Genomic DNA, 21,947 nt, shown 5'->3' with positions numbered 1-21,947 from the left:
CAGATGTATAATTAAAGTTTGTTTTTCTTCTTTGTCAATTTTTAAACATAGGGCAAAATACAGATCACGAAAAACCTAAATAAATGGTCCTATTAATTTAAATTACAAATAAGATTGACCAAAATAAATGTAAACAGTGAAAACACAAACACTCAAATACATAATAAATTACTGAGTGCTGAAGATGTCTTTTATCTACTTCAAAAATAAGCTGTATCTCTCTTACCATATTGCAAATATTTTGTCAGACTTAACTTCCTGCTTGGAAACAGGAGGAGACACAGGAAATACAAATCACTACTAGAATGAATGAGGAAAAGCTTTGTCTTTTAAAGTTTTTAATTTAATTTAAAGCTTTGAAATTTTCTTTTAAAGTTATCAAAAGGTAAATTCCATACTTAAAATAAAAAATAAGAGGAGTCAAAGATTCCAATTTTATTCCAATGCATTTATTATACATCCACACCTGCAGTAGCACAAACAAGATTACACCTCCCTGATTCTAAAGTCATTCTGTATATGGTTTTTTTTTTTTAATGTCTTGGTATATTTGCCAAATGCATCGACAGTTAAGATGTCCAAGTCATGTCATCTTTGTTTCTTAAATGTAATCAGGGGTTTAAGACAAGATGATCTCCACATTCCGGACAGCTTTCTGATCCTAATGTACAATAGCTTTTTTTCTTTGAGTTTCCCCCATTTGAAATAGAAATAAAAACGCACTTGAATAGGTTTTTTTGAAAATATTAAAATAGACAGCATATACAAAACATCTAGACTGCCATAGAATAGAGATTCAAAAATGGTTTCTACCTTCCCCTCGCCTTTCCAGGTTTCAAAAAAATTATCATTAAAAGAAAAAATTAAATAAGCTCTAATGTGACCTCGATTTTTCAGGTCACTGAATATTTTTCATTTTTAAACTCCCTTCACTTAGATGGCCTCAATAAGAGTGAGGAGGAAAGGTTTTATTTTAAAACATAAACTTACACCAAGGAAAAGACAACTTTTAAAATTTTCTAGTTTCATGGAGTCTTACTAAAACAGAGGAAGTTTAGGAACAACAAAGTAATCTTTTAAATTTCACCCAACACAAAAGTAAAATGATAACAATAATCCCAAAGGTAAAGACAGTCACAGTGGGAGATAATATTCAAAAGATAGCTTTACCTCAAAGGAAAAAAGCTCTCCAAGGCAGCTGAGAGGCCACTTTCTTCAAGTCTGTTTCTGGAATGTGGACACCAACTACACACAGGCACACTCCTTCCCCAGGACATCCTGACTGCGCACAATAGCTACTGACAACAATTGAATGAACTGTGGTCGCTATTTCCAAGCATGGAAATTTTACTATCTATAGACGCAAATTTCCCTATCTAAGTTAAGTTAAATGGCATGTATAAACAGTCTATTTAAAAACAAATTTGGTTACTAAGCACATTTTTAAAAGTCACAACAAACTATTCATTTTTCCCATTTAAAGGCATCTACATGTTTTTCAATGCTTGAAATACAGAAAAAGAAAGAAAGAAAGAAAAAGAACCACTCAAGCACAATAAATCTACATCAAAAAGCAGAGGAAATGGTTCACAGGTATATGGACCATATTTAATTGACAAGGTTTTTATTTTCTCCTCCTGCCTCATCCCTTGACACTTGCCCTTTGCCTTCTCTAGGCAGGAGTGTGTGTTTACCACATACATCAAGTTCTTCACATCCAGATTTCTTACAAAAGTGCTCTGTATCACAGTCCCCAACCTCCACCCACCCTAACCCAGGAAATGCCCACCCGACCTTTGAGACTCAGAACAGGTAGTTTCCCTCCCCAAAGAATCCTTTCCTTTCCTCATTCAACCCACGGTGAGTCACTTTCTATAGTTACTTTGCTTGAATTCAGATTACTTCAGTGACATTTAACACTGACAATCCCTTCCTAGAATCTCACACCTTTTAAATTCCATGACAACTCTCTCTAGACCATCTATTTCTTGGGTGTTTCTCAGGCTCCTGTTTTCTGTCCCTGGGGTCTCAGACTCAGCCTGCACTTACTCTGCATACTGAGTTTCTGCCGCCCTCTTCCATTACCACCTACACACCAACAGCTCTCTAGTCCCTGTCTTCAACTCCCAACTTCACGTTAATCCTCAACATTCCACCTGTCCTGTTTCATCAAACCAACATCCATCCCCTCTTCTGTAACAACCACACTCCTCCTCTAGCACACTCCAGCTTCTAAGATCAGACTGGCAGCCCACACCCAGGCCCTTATTTCTAATGATCTCCTGGAAACCCCTGCCTCATTCTTCTCAAATATTCCCTTCACCCTTAATCCTTCTTATACACAGCAGTCCAGAATAACAGACTCTAACAAAATATTTTTGGTGGCAAGTCATTTTATTAGAGGATAAATCACTATTCTTGATTCTTTAGCACATGTAATATACATATATGAATATGTGTGTGTACATCCATATCTAATTTTAGTTTCATTTTTTCACATTAAAAAAAAGATCCCAATTAAGTCTTTTTCTCTGTTTGGCTCCCTCCTTTAAGCGGAGTCACTACAAATGACCATTTTCCAGCAACAATTGTCCTTACAAAACAAAGAATTTTGTACACTAATAACTTACTTCAAAAGAGCATGCACTCAAAAATTTTAAATGTCAGTTTCAGTTATTATTTTTAAACTGCTTCCTGCCAAATGAAGTTTTAATTTTTGAAAGGAAGAGAGTTTTAGGTGTGACTTAGTGAGAATGTCTACATATTGAAGTATACGTTAATTCCTATTGATATATATGCCAATGCCATGTGGGGAGGTGGCACCATAGTCACTATGGACCAAAATGTATTACTTAGATGCTTTTTGCCCACACCAACCAACTTTTAATACATCTTTCTTACCTTTTACTTTTGCAGTAAGCATTTCTGCAGCATTCTGAAGATCAACAGAATTGAGGTTCTGATGTTTATTCATTACAGATTTTAAAACACGGAGAAGTTCGTCCAGACGTATATGAATGACTTCTTTAAAACAGTCTTAAAGAAAAAAAAAATTATTTGTTTCCCAGACCAAGTTTCAGGAATGCAAACTACGAAAGACCATTTTGAAGCACACTTCAAATAGAAGCTGCGGCCCCACGATGTTTGCCTACTGTATGCTCACTTGTATTTTCACCATTGCAATTAGTATATTCAATTTATACAGCCTTCAATAAATCTATGATCATTTTAAGTCAGTAAGGATTTCACAGTTATGGTCAATTTAGCCCTACCTTTTCAGTCTTCCAGTCTAAATCTGCTCTCCAGATTGTGCCTTCCTTCCCAGGCCCTACCTGTCTATCCCCAGCCCGCTCCGCTCATTTACACCAACTCTGGTCAGATGCAGGCAGACACGGTTTTACAAATCCTGCGAATAAGGTGGCCATATAATTTATTATCCAAACTAAAAAACTCTAAGCAAGTGAAAAGGGGAGTGCTTCTCCTCCTGCCAGCACCAAGAAGCATATTCCTGGATCACTATCCTAGCTAAACAAGAAAGTATAATCACCCTAACTTTAAAACCCCTGAAGTAATCTTCAAAAGTCTGAAAAGACAATTACTTTAAATGCAATACTCTGATGTAATTTTCCTTTCTGTAACCTTACATACAGCACGAGTGTTTAATAATAGTTAACATTTTTATATGCGTCCTATGTGGTAGATACTGTTAAAAGCACTTAAAAGATATTATCTCATTAACTTTCACATCAATCTTATTAGGTAATTTTAAAATATCCATTGTACAGATGAGAAAATTGAGGCACACCTAAGTTCACCAAGTTACTAAACTGTGGGGCCAGAATTTGAACTCAGGGAGTATAATTCTGGAAGCCATGCTTTTAATGTTAAACTGCCTCCCCTTGAAATAGCTTAAAAAACAAAAACCATTTTTTAAATAGAGTGTCATCTTATAATTTTACAATTGACTTTTTCACAAATGTTGAAAAGATAACCATTAGAAATAAAAACTGTCTTTAGAATAAAACACAAAAATGAAAAGTTCTACCATCATCCATCAAATATGCCATTCTTTAATCGTATTATCAAGAGAAAAAAAGGTGTAGGCAAGGTGGGGAGCTGGGTACATCAGGGCAAAGAGTATTCCAGGAAGAGGCAAAGAAGAATAATTCAAGGAGTGGTGGAAGCAGAGAGAACATAAGTGCTTTCAGGGGAAAATGTGACTCATTCATCCAATGAATTTTAACAACAGAAATATAGAATAGGTGCTGGCTGAAGTAGCCTTGGAAATGAGTGAGTCTATAAAGACTAAAAGCAAAGGAAATAAGTACTATAGTACTCACATAAGTACTATACTCTAGTTGATAAAGCATTTGCATCAGGTAAACAATTCTGATGTTGCTATACATATATACTGGAATTGAAAAACTGTGTAAATGGATGGTGGACGTTGGAAGCCAGGTATCTCACTGTTGCAGTAGAAATTAACAAATAAATGTAATGATCCATATTGTGGTAGCTTAGAGTTGGCCACTTCAGTAAGAATTCATGTCTAGCTTAACACAGCCACAGGTAGTTATATATAGAAATATTTATAGATGTGTGTATTTACACAGGTTCGCACACACACATATATTTCTTTGCTCTGTCCCCTGAAAGTGCCTAAAGGAAATGACACCCAGTAGGAACAAACACATTTACCACCCTGAGCTTGGTTTCTACTACCATTCACTAATAAAAGATATCAGGGCTCCTTAGAGAAATGGATGATTCTAGGACTAAGGCAGAAAATTAGGCACATCTAGTAGAGCCAGAAAGTAAGAGCTTAGAAAAAACTAACCCTCACACTGACTAAGGTATGTCAAGGGTACACAGGCGCCAACTGAAAGAGCTCCTAATGGCCAAGGCTAGAACAATCTAAGCAACAAATAAAGTAGTACCAGATTATAACTCATGTATAAAGTAAATATCCATGAGTACATACTGACACAAATAAATGATTGAATAAATTAATAAGTGGAGGAAAAGAGACAAATCTCTTGGATAGAAGAATGTCAAATAATTTATACAGATATTTTGTCCTCAAGGAGGTGGAACATGCATATAGTGACTTCCTTCCAGAGTATAGTAGAGAAAGGGGGACAAGACGAGTAACTTTAAAGTAGAGAAACTTTATTATTAAGACAGGTGATCAAGGTCGACGTTAACAGTGGTCGACGTTAACATGTTTCCAGTAATTATTCTTGCTATGACATGTGATGAAAATGGCACTTTACATCTGTTATCTTCCTCCCAACATCCCAATCTAATCATGAGAAAAACACCAGATAAATTCTAATCAAGATGCATCCTACAAAATACCTAACCAATATTCCTTAAAACTGTCAGGGTCATCAAAAATGAGGTTAAGTCTGAGAAACTATCATAACCAAGGAGGGCCTGAGGAGACATGAGAATTAAATGTAATACAATAGAGTCCTAGAAGAGAAGAGGGACATTAGGAACAATTTATGGAAATATGAGTAAAACTATGGGCTTTAATCAATAATAATGTATCACAGATGCACCATACCAATATTAGGATGTTAATAAATAAGAAAAACCAGGTATAAGAATATATGGAAACTCTCTGTACTATCTTCTCAATTTTTCTGTAAATCAAAAACTGTTCTAAGAATAAAGTCTATTTGAAAAATAAAATACAGATGGGCAAGAGATATTAGGAATTTTATGTAGTTTTGGAGTTTTCCCTGTAAATATATATTACTTTTATAATTAACAAATTCACTTATAATTTTTCAAATCCTAGGGAATATGTGCTATGCAGTTTAAAGAATTATCTTAAATTGTCACTATCTATATCATCTGTTTTATAATTGTGGATGTTACTTCGCTCAGTAGGTTTACTTGGTTGAGACAATACAGCTCAGTGGTTGGTTAAAAACATTATCTCCAGAACCAGATTGCCTGAATTTGAATTTCAGCTCCATGGTTTATAAACCTTGGGCAAGATACTTAATCTTTGTGTGGCTCAATTTCGTCACCTGTAAAAGGAAGATAATGGTAGCCAGTTCATAGGATTGTTGTATTCAATGAGTTAAAACACAGAATGCACTTGAACAGTGGTCAAAACATACTAAGCCCACCACAAATGTTTATAGCTCTTTTTATCAGTTAATGCAATAGTAAAAAATAGGTTAATAACAAAGGTTGGGTCTGAAATGGAACCTAGTAGCTTTGAAATAAAAGAAACTTCTGGAAAATAATACAGTTTGAATAGTTGTAAATATAACAATTATATTTTTCCCAGTTTTGCACTGCAAAGCCTATTGTTTTATATATACATACGTGTGTGTGTATATATATATACACACATATATATACATATAATGCTACTTAATGATAATACTTCTGACAACTTATCAAAACCAAGGTTGAATATCTAATATCATAAAAAGTTGTGCTGTACTCTTTTTAAAACCTAACTTAGTCTTAAAAAAGAGAAAGGAAAGCCAGTTATCTCTATCCTATACTGATTTTCACAATAAAATCTACGGATATTAATACACTTGGGGAATACTATAAGAGTACTTTGCCTTATTTTAAGGTCTCAGGTCAAAAGAACTTGATTTTAAGTGCCAACAACCGTCAATACTCAAAATTAGTGTTGGGTATTAAGCAAGAACTACAAAATACTACTGGCTTAAGTGCCTAAATAAACCAAGATAATAAATTCTGGTCTTTTCAGAGTCAAGGAAATTAAATATGTGGAATTAAATATATTTCAAAATTGTTATATGCTTTTCAATTTTCTTAGTTTTAATTTCTAAAACAATAAATAGTTACAGATACAGCCCACATAAACAAAAACCTTCAGGATCCTCAATAATTTTTAACAGTGTAAGAGGTCTTGAGAAACCCTGCTATGGGATTCTTAAAAATCACTGCAAAACATTCTAGTAACTGTTAACATAAATGTCTTACCAACTTGCAATTCTTTTTTTCCTACAAGGAAGACTTTATAAACAGATACTGAAGTTGTTTCAAGTCAAAATACTAAAAAACAGTAACTGAATTATTTAGTAGTAAATTTCAGAAGTACATCAAATTACCCTATAAATAATTCCAATTTCCTGTGATTGAACACATTTCTGAAGCCTATAAATCAACAGAAATGAACATGACAACTACATTTCAAAAATGTTAATTACAAAGATTCATAAACTTTCCTGAGTAGATGAGTCAACTACTAGAACATCAGTATATTCTGATACTACTTTAAATGGAACTTTATAAATTAGCAAGCCCTTAACTATATTTTATAAGTGGTAAAAAAAAAAGTTCTATTTTTACCAAATGTCCTTTTCCATTATAATAGGCTAAATCTATCTCAAATTAATTTTATGAAGCCAAAAGACTCTTATACTGAAAATATAACTTTTTTAAAAAGGTTTGAGTTTAAGCAGCTCTTTTGCCAACACTAAATACTTTTCCCACTCTATCCCACCGAACAGTTTGCAGCAATGAGCAAAGCAAATGAGTTAGTAACTGTTCTTCCCCAATACAGAAGAAAGCTGTAAGTGGCTGACTGGTGGGATAGAAAATAGATTTAGGGGCGCCTGGCTGGCTCAGTAGGTAGAGCATGCAACTCTTAATCTCAGGGTTCTGAGTTCAGGCCCCATGCTGGGCATGGAGCCTAAACGAAAAGAAAGAACAGATTTAGATCAAGAAACCTGTGTTCCAATGCTTGATCTTCCACTTCCTTCAAATGACCTTGAAATATACAACTCTTGGTTTCTCTGATCTCAGATTCATCATTTGTAGAACAGAATTAGTAAGAACACCTGTTCTAGCTACTTTATTTGTTAATATCAAATAATGAACAAAAACAAAACTGCCTTATAGACTTAATATATATAAACAGGTACTATTTCTAGTAAATCTGTAAGCCAAATTAAACACCTTTGACAATAGATTTGTCTCAAACAGAATTATACTCAACAACAAATACTCTTATAGCAAAGTCTCACAATATTTTGGCTAGTGAAAAAGAGACATTAAAGTTAAGTTTCAGTTTCATCTTATATATAAAATCTATATTAGTAAATTGGAAATAAAGTTATAATTAAGGACATATTTAATATAAAAACATAATTTCTGCAATTACTATAATGTTCAGCCAAAATCTTAATACTAGTTATCTGGAAGAGTAAAACTCTTGTATCCCAATGTTTGCTTGTTTAGCTACCATGTAATATGGTAATCTGAATTTTAATTTATTGTTTCACTCATTTGTGCCATTTATTTTCTGCTTCGTTCAGCTTATCAAGTGAAAACAGATTAGCCAGCTCCACTTTTTGGTTCTCATGCATTAACACAATACCACAGTGTTTATATTGCAAACACTTCATGGAAATGCTTAAGTAAATAAATGAAAAAACTATGGTGTTTTCCTTGATTTTAAAAAACTGACAATAATTTTTAAAACTAGTCTTGTTAATTCAGCTTAACCTCTTTGGGAAAGCAATGAAAACAGGGAGGAAAATAAAATAAGTTTCAGAACTTATCACTAGGAAACTCCCTTTTTTGCCATAATGCCTTCTGAATTTACAGGATAAAAGCAAAGTCTGAACAGCAGCTTTCTTTATCCAACCACTTGGGGACTGTAAAAATAATAATAGCTGACATTTTAAAACACTTATTCTAAGAGCTTTACATACATGAACTCTAATCTTCACAACATCCCAATGATGTAGGTACTATTCTCTCCTTCCAACAGATACAGAAACTAAGGGACTAAGAGGATAAATAACTTGCTCAAGGTTACATACAACCAGCAAGTGTCAGAATGAGGATTCCACCTCAGTTGTTCTAGCTCTAGAATTTGTGCTCTTAATCACTATGATATGTTAATATGATTAAAGAAGTACAGCTTAATGACAGGTACTCTGCAGTCTGTGATTTAACAAGCTTTAACTTCTAATCAAATATGCCACCATTATAAATTATGTAAACCATTCCAGGCAAGTGTAAAAAAAAAAAAAAAAAGCAGTCTCCTAAGAGCTGGCACATATGTCATAAAGGGGCTACCTGTATTTCATACTTCATTCCTCAAAGATTCATTTCAAAGTCATAACCTATCAATATTTACCCAAACTTCTCCTAAGTGATAGCCATTTAAAATCACTTCTGGAGAGGTTTACTTCTAAAAGAACATGGCAGGAAGATGTATCTGAGACTAGCAACCTAAACTTTATAATGTTTCACAAAATTTCTGGTACAATATAGAGCATGAAAGTTAATTAATATTCATCAGTGGTAAAATTAATTCTATTGAATTTGTCTGAAATAAATTTGCATATCCTCCTATGTACTCACCTGGGGAAAACTGAGTTAAGCAACAAGACAGGATTTCAATTAAGACTGAAAATTTATGCAGAACTTCTCTCTCACAATAGAACATATTATTTAATGGCATTAAACTTTTTATTTAACTTCTTCTATTCAAAAAAATTGCTTTACAAAGTTAACATACCTCTTCTGACTATAGTTCTGCCAAATTTAGGACCTCAACAGAATTCATCAGAAGTTATCACATATAAGATTCAGTTATGTTTTTACAAAATAAAGTGATACACTCTTAAATCAGAAAGCTTTTTTTTAAATTAGAGAACTTTATCTGCAACTGATGATAAAGTTTTATCTTCCTTTCTAGCCTATTTAAAGAACAAAACAAAAACAAGTCACCACTGTCAACAACAGTAAACTTTTATTAAATTCCAGTTTCAAAATGTATTAGACAAACTAACAATTTCCTTCCAAATGCATTTTACAACAGCAATGGATACTTCCAAGCACTGAGGAGCAGAAAAATTAAACAATTTGCACTATTCTTCCTGGCCCAATTAAAAAGCCTTGTACCTTTCAAATTCTCAAATGTTGAGCCTCCTTGAATGGTGTTCTACCTGAAATAAGGAGGTATGTTGCAGAGTTTAAGATTATTGTATAAACTAGAAGAATACTTATGAATCTGTTCTTTGGAATTAAGAACACATTATTCTTCACGGGGACAACCATAAACCCGAAGTGGTATTTACAGAGCACATATGTTAACTGTTAGTGTTGTATTTAAACGCAGAGAGTATATATATAATAGAGTGCCTTCAGCATTTTAAAATAAAATATAAAATCTGGCCCTGTAATTATTCATAATGTGTCTTAATGACACTGGATAGAAATCTAAAACTTCAAATTCCACATGTGCTACTTATACAAGACTACAGGGTAACCTTTTCCTGGAAATAAACAGTGGACAGAGAATCAACAAACTTTATCAGTTATGCTATCAAAGCATGAGTTTTCACAGTCCTCTGATGTCCCACATTAAACCCTCCATTTTTATTTGTAAATAAAAAAAGCAAAAACAAACTGCATACCTACCTTACCTGTTACTACAGAGCTCTTTGGTAGACACTTATTTTTTCTAATCAGTTCCTCAACAACTATGGCAATATGAGTTTCACATTCTCAGTTGGGAAATTTTCACAAATACCATATTTAAGAAATTTATCATAAAACTCACATTAAAAAAAATCCTATAAGCTGGTGGGAGGCAGATGTCCTCTAAAATGCGTTATATAGGGGGCCCCTGGGTGGCTCAGTTGGTTGAATGTCCAATTCTTGATTTCTGCTCAGGTCATAATCTCAGGGTCATGAGGTTGAGCCCCAGATGGGGCTCCACACTCCACAGGGAGTCTGCTTGAGATTCTCTTTCTCTCTCTCCCCCCCCTCCAGTCTGCCCCTCCCCACCTGCTCACAGATGCATGCTCCCTCTCCCTCTCAAATAAATAAATAAATAAATATTTGAAAAAATAAAATGCATTATATAGTTGAAAAACAAATACTTAGCTGTCTTCTCCAGCTCTGAACTCTTGATATTCAGAAGAATGCACAATCTCTAACTCCGATCAAATTCTGAATCACAGAATTATGAAACTGGTAGCATCTGCTATAGCACCTCATTCTTAAATCATTAAATGACTTAAGCCATATTCCAAAATTAGACAGTAGCAGAACAAAGTTTAGAACCTAGATAATGTGATTCTCTTTTCAGAGCTGTTTTCTGCTATCCATTACAACCAATTTTATCAATTTGTATAGCCTGGCTCTAAACTGATCTTCTGGTTCATCTCAAAGAATAGCATTAAAGCTATGCACTCCAAAGGCAACTCAAAGGGATTCCAAATAGACCCCAAGAGTTCCTATTTCTAAATAACATTTTCTTAAATTTGCTCCAGTAACAACTTTTTCTAGGTTTCTTTTAATGCTATAGAAATAAAAAAAATATTTATAGCTCAAGAATTCATCTCAGTAGTCTTCAGATTGATAAAGGCCAAATGTCTATGCCAGCACTGTCCAAAAGAAATTTCTGCAATGATGTATATATTTATATCTTCACTGTCCAAAATGGTAGCCACCAGCCCATGTGGCTAATAAGCACTTGAAATGTGGTACAACTGAAGAGCTGAATTTTTTATTTTAATTAAATTTAAATAGCCACATGTCTAGAGGTTACCATACTGGATAGTGCTGGTCTAGATATTCCCCATCGAAAACAGAATTGGCTGATGAAATAATGAACTGAGTAGTGTTTTTTTAAAGTCCCTGCCATGTGAAGCAGTTGAGATAGCATGGAAAGAACACACCATTCTGCATTTATGACCTCTGTTTTCCAAATGAAACCACTATTATATATCAGCAATAAGAGGTTGATGAAATCACACAATCTAAGTTATAGATACAACTCATCTGTGAAATGAGGCTAAAAGTACCTGTCTTTGTGGGGAACTCTAATCAAATGCTGTTTGTATGTAAAAGTACTCTATAAACTACAAAGCACCTATAAAATTATGTATCATTTCTCTCACAAGTTGAAGGAAAGGAAAATGTGGCTATAAACCAATCACAAAGCTATTAATCTAAGCCTCGCCTCAAAAATATGACTGAACACCTGAAGCAATAGTCAAGTGATTTTGCACATCATTGCCTCATGAAAGGTAACGCATATAAAGAAAATGGTCTTCAGATTATACCAAAAGGTGATTTAACTGTATCTACATTCTATATTTTTAAAAGCTAAATTTTTAGCTTTTTAACAGCCAACTGACGTGAATTAAAGGGTAATTAATAATGACAAAATTCTGGTATCCTTCTTCTTAAGGAAGCAAAAGACAAAATATTGGCAAGGTACTGACAAAGCTCCCACACTCCAAAAGAAAAACAGTGAAACAGCTTTTTTCTGTCTGGCCAATTTATGAGTAGGGTAGTAGTAAAGAACAGCAGAAGTGCAGGGAAAGTTCTCAATACTCAGAAGACAAAAGCGTGGCCTATGCCTGGTCTATAGGAGCATATATAACAATACCATCTCAAGTAATTACAGAATTTTAAACTTCTTGCCTGCTTTTCTGAATATTATATCTTGTGTGATTCTTCTAATAATTTCATTAAGTAAGGAATAGTCTGATACTCTAACAAGCTGAAAATCATGATCAAAATTAAGCACAAGCATATTATTATATAGCATTATTATTTATAATGAAGTTAATTTATAGGTTTATATATACTCCCTTGTTTAAGAAAAACAAATAAGGTTCCATCAACTCAAAATTAGTATATTTCCAGATTTTAATAACAATGATCCAAAGACAGAAAATAAATTCTTGTTAAATTCAAGATTTATTTTGAGATAGCATACATATATCCTTTTAACTCTGACTGAAGAACCAAACATTAAAATCAATCCAAAGGTAAATAATGAAAATTCTCTGGCCATGGCTTACTAATGAGCTTTGGTTATCCAAAGGATGGTTTTTGCATTTTTAAAATTAATTTACCAGCCATAAATGGCAAACTCTTTTATTATTAGCAATAAAATCACGTATTTAAATTTCAAATAAATTTTCTTATTAAAAGGACAATATTTTGAGGTGCCTGGTTGGCTCAGTTGGTTAAGTGTCTGACTCTTAATTTTGGCTCAGGTCATGATCTCAGGGTCTTGAGACTGAGCCCTGAATGGTGCTCTGGGCTCAGCGGGGGTCTGCTTGAAACTCTGTCTCCCTCTTCCTCTGTTTCTCCTCACCCTGGGTGCGCGTGCACCCTCGCTCATGCTCTCTTAAATCTTTTTTTAAAAAGGGATAATATCTTTAAAAAATTTTAATATTAAATGTTCATGAAAATTGTATTTCCATATGCGTACTTTTATCTCAAGGGGCAGTCTTCTTTTGCCATCTTAGAAATTCTCTTTTCTCACTTAGGATCAGCTTTCAATCCTCTTCTAGTCTCTGAATTATCTACTCACAAATTGAAATTCACATAAAAAAATTGAAGATAAAAGTTGTCACACTGTTTTAAATTACCATCATTTTAAATCTGTGAGATAAGGGATAAACATGCAAGATCAGGATTTGTGAATGACATAAATCTCCAGAGGAAAACAAATAAAAACAAATAAAAATCCTAATTAAAAATCATATTTATATTAACGAACACTTAAATTGATACATTAAAGAAAATCGGATTTAACCCTAAATTGAGGTAAATGATTTGTCAACCAAGGCATCATTTTAAATCTTACTTTCAAAATTAGCATAGTTAATGAACTTACACCAAAAAGAATGACTTTCACTATATGTAAATTTAAAAACAAATTTAAAACAACTAACCCAGTTAAGAACAAAGCTTTATTTAAAACTATGCTTCTTTAAATAAATGGCAGATGGTGTCATTTTGGTAAGAAATTTACTCCCACTATAACGTTTAATGTATTTAGAGTACGTTTCCACAATAAAAAGAAAACTTTATTACCATTTAATCAACCATAATTAGATCCCAAAATCAAGCTCGTAAAATGAACAGGTGTATAGGCAACTTCTTTTTTTAATAATACTACAAATAGTCTCAAAAACATGATTTATGTAAGGAAATTCAAATACTAAAATTTTGAGGCTATAATTCAAGCCCAGGTATTTTGGGCATTTCAAATTGAAAATTAGGTTAGAAATAAACTCTTAAATGCAGCATTTAGCAGAAGATGTGATTTTAGTCTCTTTTCTAGAATATATATCAGAAAATGAATATTTATCTTATATACACAGAAAATACTTAGTGAACTCTTCTATCTACGAAGCCCAAGGAGGTCTCATACAAATAAAACTAGGAATATTCATTTTCTACATCGAGACCTACCATTATGAATATGGAAATGAACTACCATTTATCACAAAAGAATAGGGGTTGTATCTTTATTATCATTGCCATCAAATCTGAATATAAAACAGGCATTAAAGTTAAAAGACGCAGGGACTAAGATCCAATTGGGAAATGCAGATGTACGTAGATCTTTACTTTAGGAGAATCAAGTCTTGTGCTCATTATCCATTTCTAACTAGACAGAGAATAAATTCTGATTATCCCTTAAATGAAGAATAGGTTATAGAACAGCAAAACAGAATTAAGTGCGATTTTTGAGAAAAAAGAAATTCGCTCAAATGCAGTGATTCTAGATTAAGTTTTAGGAACAATATAGAAACTGAATCAAGGCAGAAGTATCGAAAATGTAAATGATAAACATTAGTCTGCTTATTAAAGACTAATCAAGGCACTGTGCTACCATTAACAAGAAGGTTAAAATTCCAACTACCTAAAATTTTCCCATGTCAAATGGGCCTAACTGCTAAGAACCAAAGACTGAGTTTTTTTTGTATTCTTATTCCCTCCAACTTACCAAGGTTTCTATTATGTATTGTACTGTATCTGATAATAAAATAGCTTATACCATAACATCAAACATCAAACATTTGGGGGAAAAATTCATAAAATAACTAAAGAAGAATACCCTGTTCTTATCACTGTGTACACTTTTATCTGTAGCTAGGCTGGCATTTAAAATTTTACAAACTATCCAGTAAGAATGCTAAGAGAAAACAGTTGACAAACCTGAAAGAATAGCTTCTTTCAAATATAGTAACATATGCGAGAACTTCCTGATATCATTCACCAACTCCTTGATGTAATCCGGATCAAAAATGGAATTGGAACTTATGGACTTGAGCCCCATTTCAGGAGTTGTAACATCGGTAGAGAGTTGGCCTGATGACAAAACACGTTTTTTCTTTGTCTTTTTCTGTTTGTGAGCAATCATCCTTCCATAGAACAATCAGAAAAACTGAAATCCTTAAGCGGAAGGGAGAAAAAACAAAAGAGAGAAACACAAATACCACATCAACCAGGGGAAACAGACTAGGTTTACATTAACAGCCCAGAGCCCACCTCAGTACTCAATTAACGACAATGAAAAACACTGTACTACTAATTTATTTATTACGTGGCAGTCATCTTGACAACTCTATGTTATGCAAACTACTATCTCTTCATTTCACAAATAAGCAACCTGAGCTTTGGAGGTTAAATCATTTGTCTAAGCACTCAGCTAAAAAATGATGAACTGGTACTTAAAACCCAGATCTGCCTTGTAAAAGTTGTTCTGAAAAGTCACTTGGTAGAACATACTCTACCTCCATGACGTCAGCTTCAAAAATAAAGATGCAATATGAGCTCTAACAAAAGGGAAGACCTGTTTCCAAAATCCACTCTATCGTTTACTATGTCTGTCCTGACAAGCTGTTAATCATCTCCTCATTTTGGTATGCTCATTTATAAAATAGGAATAACATTCTGACTATTCCTATACCTCATGAGATTATTGTAAGCATTAAAAGAGACAATAGTATAGAAGTGTCTGACTCAGGGGCACCTGGGTGGCACAGCGGTTAAGCGTCTGCCTTCGGCTCAGGGCGTGATCCCGGCGTTATGGGATCGAGCCCCACATCAGGCTCCTCTGCTATGAGCCTGCTTCTTCCTCTCCCACTCCCCATGCTTGTGTTCCCTCTCTCTCTGGCTGTCTCTATCTCTGTCGAATGAATAAATAAAATCTTAAAAAAAAAAAAAAGTGTCTGACACATAAAAGTAGTTCAGTTACAGTTAGTTCTCAATAATAATGCATACACACACACACACACGCATACACATTCTAGGTTATCAAGTTTTAGCAAGAATAATTTTCGGTTGAACGCAAGCTCTAAGGGTGTCCAGTAATCTGATACATCCTGATTAACTGAACAAATAAGTGTATGAATATCAATATTTTTGGTAATTTCAACATGGTATAGTAAAAACACAGTCTTTTGAAATGAGAAGGATTTAGACTTGACTTCTGTCTCAACACTTTCTAAATGTGTGATCTATATAATTTTGCTGATAGGCTGTGTGAGAATTAAAAGGGGACAGAAAATTAAAAGACCTCATATGTAAAACACTTAATCCTGGCACATAGTTGAAACTCAGAAAATCTCAGTTTTTTTCTGCTTCATCCTCACATTTTACGTTTCCAGAATTGGAAGTCCTATATTTTGTTTGTATTTCTTGAATCAAAAAGGAAATTAGTGGAGGAATTAAGTTAGCTGAAGCATAATCATTAAAACACTTCTCAAATACTTTCTCTTCAGTATTTCAATACTTTCAAAATGGCAGAATTACTAAGAACTTCTGTGAAATTTACAGTAGGAAGTTTTATGTAGTATTCACTTCCAGGTCATGTGTAAGATATATTATTATATCATTTACTCTTTCCTATACCTCACCCAACTCTATAGATTTTTTCCTTCCTAATCTACAGTATCTTTAATCTATCTACTTGTATCTGTACTATCATACTAGGTGAATTACCATCATTTCTTGTCTGAGCTATTGTTACTAATTTCCTAATGATCTCTCCACATCCATTCTTATCCTGTTCCAAATGTAGTAAGCACACTTTTCAAAACATGAATCCCAACATGTCATCTCTGCTCAAAACTCTTCCAAAGGACAAGTAAGAATCTATTGAGAACTACAAGGCACAACATGAGATGTGGCTACTACCTACCTCTGCAATGTCATCTGGAGTCATAATTCCTACTCTCAACACTCCTGCCACCCACACACTCTTCTCATTTTCCAACAGTATTTGTTTACCATGACCCACAGTAGGAAATGATTTCACATTATGAGCCAGTACACACATTAAGTATGTTATGTTTGTGTGTGGTGTGTGTGTTGGAATGCATAAAACATAAAACAGATTCTGGCTAAGGAACCAGGTGATGTACTCAGATGTCTTCTATCCTATTCCATTTCATTTTTTAAAATGCTGGTTGCAGCCCATCAAATTGGTTTCATACTCATAATGGGTCATGGCCCTACAACTAGAAAAACACTGACTACTTGACTCAGGGTCATGTCTGTATACAGTTCCACTTGCCTGGACTACTTCTTCCCCTTTGTTCACTCATTCTGACCTCAATTCAAGGATCACTTCCTCAAAGAAGTCTTCCTGGACCACCCCTACCGCTGTAACAACCACCACCAAACTAGAGCAGAATCTCCTGTTAGATGCATTATAGCATCTTACACTTTTCATCACTGCACTTTTTAAAGTTCAAATAGATGATTCATGTTTTCCTATCTAGATTATAATCCCAAGGAAATCAAGACCATGTCACTTTGCTAACCACGTGTTCCTTGCTCAAAGCACAGTGCTTGGCACAGGAGGGAAGAACTACTCAAAACTATTTGCAGAATAAATAAATTTGCAGCATGAACACTGGGCTTATAAAGTTGTAAAGTTGCAACTAACTTTTACAGAAACAAAAAAGGTTAACTTTGGATTGTTGCTGTGTTTTAAATGGAAAATATATACGGTTTTTCAAAAAATCTGTCTAAAAAACAGAATCTTTCAAAAAAGAAAAAAACAAGAATATAAAGCTGATAAAGGAAAGACTACATAAAACTGGAATAAAAGTTGGATTTCCATTCTTGTTTCTCTACTTCTGACTATTAAATAAGATTTCTCTACTTCTCTAATAGCTTTCAATGCTGCTTTATTTAATGTTCTTGTTAATCTCAAATTATTTGAGAATGTAATTTCTACATTTAAGCTAGTTCCAAACCTATTTAACATTAATCCTTAAATGTGTAGATAATTTCTAAAATGAGCCCATTTTTTAGTACAATTATTATACCTGAGTCTCCCCACCAACAATAAAAACAGAACACCCTAGTACCTTGTTTGGGCAGTGCTTTTACAAATCACTCATTGAAAAGGCTATTACTAACTTAACATTTTTGCAGCTTACTTATTAAAGTCATTCTGATTAATTTTGACAGCTTTTAGTTTAGTAAATTAGATAACTGGTCATTGTCATTGGCAAAAAGATGGTTATCAAAGACATAAGTTTCGAATAAAACAATTCACCTATCTAAGCAATTCACCTGTTTCACCATCTTCATGGTGTCAAATTAATAACCCAAAGTTGTAAGAAGTTATTTCAAAAATGCTTAAACTATTTTTACTCAAGACTAAGAAAATCTATAAGCAAACAAAATGGGGAGGGGGAGGGAGGAACTAAAAAGGGTTATACTCCACCTCTAGTCAGCATTATGGTGAGTAATGTACTAACATTGTTATATATATTTTACTGTTCTTCATATTGGAAACTGAAAAAAGGAAATATGACAGATGAAAAAAAATATTAAATAACAGTTAATCCAAGTTTTCATAAAACTGAACTATGATAGTGGAAAATTTGGAGGACATACACTTTGCAAGATCATCCACACTACCTTCACATATCCCAAAATGAATATCCTCTAGTTTGGTGGTAACAAAATGTAGTTACTAACATAGTGCAACCGGCAATTTAATTAAATGAGGTAATAATATGGAAAGCACTTAACACTGTTCCTGGTTCATCATGAAGACTCAATAACTGTTAGTCATTATTACTAGCAATGCTTTACTGTGGGAGTTTTTTTTAAAAATATACTTAAGTAATGAACAAGATATGGCTTCACCACAATTCATCTGTAGATTGTGAGCAAGAAATATAGCACTGGAAACAATTCCAGAAACCTAACTGACTTCGTGGAAACCTACTAAATGGTTTCCAAGTGAAGTTTGAACCGTGCAAACAGACTGTTGAGCAAAATATTTGTGAAACTCTCCTAAATCTCATGCTTCTTTTCCAACTACAAACCATCAACATTAAAAACACGTTTTATGCACTTAGCAAAGAACTTTGCAGCAAACAATATTACTACACAAACCTACTTTCTCTATATGTTGTAAATTCTAAGTAATATGTGCATTAGAAATGTGAACGCTAACTCCCCAGTACTTTGTAATGTGACCTTCCCAAGACTTGAGTAGCCTGTGTTAATCAAATGTCCCATGCTCCATGTACATCCTCCCAAAAACACATCATTATATAAGAACTTTCATTTTAGGCAGTAGACTAATTGAAGTGTAAAACTGCCCCAAATATCTACTTAATAGTTCCCATCTTACGATTCCTACCTCAGGAAAAATTGCCAGATATTTCAGAAATCTGCTATTTCAGCACAATTTCTAATTTGGTAAGAATCTACTTACAGATGCTTTTTTAAAAAAATCAGAAAAATTCATCCTGGAGGTCTTTTATTGTATTTTTGTAAAGCTCTCCCCACAAAAACAGATAGGGACAAGTCAAAACGTTTTATCAATAATATGCAAATAACTGTAATTTCTAAAGAAAGGCATGCAGTGCACATACACTTCATTCCTGTGCAGTTAGAACCTAGCACGTTTAAAAAAGAGGAAGCTGCCCAACCTCCCACGCCTCCAGAATGTCTAGCATTCCTGGCAGGCAGGGCTCTCTCTTGACCAGCCAAAACTACCCAATGCCAAAGAGCACGCTCCCCACCCCCGTATTTAAACACCGAGTGGGGAAACGGAGCAACCAAAAAGGGCAGAGGACATGGATAGCGACAAAGGAGAGAAACCGTTACGGAGACAAGCTGGAGAAAGGGGAAGGGGCGCTCAGCTCCCGCCTTTAGCAGCTAACAGTCCTGCCGCCCCAAAGGGTGTGAGGCCAATTCCTTCTTGAGAATAAGAGTAGAAAAAGATTAACATGGAGACACGAGGCTCAGTACTAGGGCTCTTGAGCTCACCCGTTAAGAAGAAGTAAAACAACAGTCAAGCCCCAAACACATCCACAACGGATTTGGGAAAAACCATTGACACTGAGGCCTCGGAACGAAAGAGCCCCTCCTCAGCCCAAAAGACAGAGACGAAGAGAACAATGCACCACGGAAATTCTAAAACGTCTCGGGAATGGAACCCGGTTGAAGTGAGGACTGCTGTCAGGACAGGTGGGAGTGGGGCGCGGGTCAGAGCTAAGACCAGACTCCGTAGCGGTCAGGAGCACACATTTTGGAGCAAAACTGCCTGGGTTGAAACCCTCACTGACAATTACTAACCTGTGTGCAGGTAAACTTCATTTTCCCCGTGTAAAAAATAAGTTAAATAATCACGGACCTGTCGCGAGGATTAAAGAAGTTAAAATGTGGAGCAGTCTTAGAACAGTACGTGGACTGTGGGACGAGTACCCGTTTGCTTTAATTTTAATCGTCATCTGCTCTGGGCCACCGCTCGCGGCCGCCCGGGGCGCCGTTCTCCCCGTCGAACCCCTCCCGCAGGACCAGGAGCACAGAAGACACGAGCCCGACCCCCCGCGCAACCCGCAGCGCCCTGGGCTCGGAGCCGCCGCATAGGCCACCCACACCCTGGACCGCAACTGGCCCCCAGCACCGCGGACGACCCCGGCCCCGAGCCCCAGCCGCCGCGGCCGGAGCAGGCAACACCGCCCCACACTCACCGCGGCGCTCCATCCCGCGTCCGGGACGCGGACGCCCGCCCAACACTCACGGCCGCCGCCGCCTCAGCCGAGGGCTGGAGCTCGCCGCCCCCATCCCCCACGGCCCGCGGACGCCGGGCCAAGCCGCCGCCGCCGCCGCCGCCGCCACCCCAGCAGCTAAGGCCACCACCGCGCCGCCCCGCTCGCTCCACCCCCGAGCCTCGCGCCTCCCGCCCGGCCGCGGCCCGCCCCCTGGGGCCCAGCCCATTGGCCCGCGCGCCCGAGGGGGGCGGGGCTCCGGCGCCCAGCCGCAGGTCGGGGCGGCCGCCGGCTCAAGCACGCGGAGCGCGGATTGTCAGCGGCACCCCAGTGGGCAGTCTGTCCCCAACATTGCAGGACGTGTTAGCCACCCTGTGAGGCTTGCGGCACGACAGGCGGAGCGAACCTTAGGCACAAGTCACCTGATGACTAGATCTGGCTAACAGGGGCTTCTCAGATGAGCAATCTACAATTCTCATAAGGTACTTCTTTTGATCACCTGTTCCTCCTTCATCAACGCCTTTAAGAAAACAAAAACAGGACCTCACAGGGGTAAAGTGTAACACAAGCCTGGCTCAACTCCCCTCTGTAGAGGGTAATATTTCCCACTTAGACCTATATTACTTTCTTAAACTGCTCTCTCAAAATTCACTCAGAATGAGAAAAATGTCTGAGAAGGATGGAATAATTAGGAAAGCATCAAGGGCCCAAAGCACCTAAGCTTCCATATCATACTACACACTGAAACAAGCAATGTCCTTTGTGTCAGTGTTGGAACATTTAGAAAAAGCTGATGGAGAAACAGAGGGCACATGGGGCAGGAGTCTGTGGGTAGCGGTGAAGAAAAATCATCACCATGGGAGAAAGCAGAAAAAGACACAGAAGAGTGTGAAGAGGAAAAGTAGAAAGAAAATGGGGTGCAGAGATAGGAGGAGGCAAAATCAAAGAAGACGGTGATGACAGAGAAAATAGGATTCAGAAATAAAAGAGAGAAGGGAGAGATTACCTACTTACGGACAGAAAAAAATAATGAGCCTGCTAGAGCAAACAAGTAGTGAGAAAAGGAGAAAATACTCATTGACAAAGAGGAAAGGAACATCTTTGAACCCTTACAGGAAAAACAATGTTAGTGAAATAAAGGAA

General features: G+C 35.9%; 1 protein-coding gene across 1 annotated transcript in view; it reads right to left on the bottom strand.

The window, feature by feature from the left end:
• ARHGAP29 (Rho GTPase activating protein 29) overlaps window positions 1–20,861 on the bottom strand; it is a 62,951-nt gene extending 42,090 nt beyond the window's left edge. The window contains exons 1-3 of the mRNA XM_040627017.1: window positions 20,787–20,861; window positions 14,992–15,228; window positions 2,902–3,036 (exon numbers count right to left, since the gene is read on the bottom strand). Of these exons, the coding sequence (XP_040482951.1) occupies window positions 2,902–3,036; window positions 14,992–15,196 (340 nt within the window). The 5' untranslated portion in view covers window positions 15,197–15,228; window positions 20,787–20,861. The remainder of the gene's footprint in view (window positions 1–2,901; window positions 3,037–14,991; window positions 15,229–20,786) is intronic.
• Between the last annotated feature and the right edge of the window lie 1,086 nt (window positions 20,862–21,947).

Source organism: Ursus maritimus, unplaced genomic scaffold (assembly GCF_017311325.1).
Source record: "Ursus maritimus isolate PB19 unplaced genomic scaffold, ASM1731132v1 scaffold_12, whole genome shotgun sequence".
NCBI lineage: Eukaryota > Metazoa > Chordata > Mammalia > Carnivora > Ursidae > Ursus > Ursus maritimus.
This window is presented reverse-complemented; position numbering and strand designations above follow the sequence as displayed.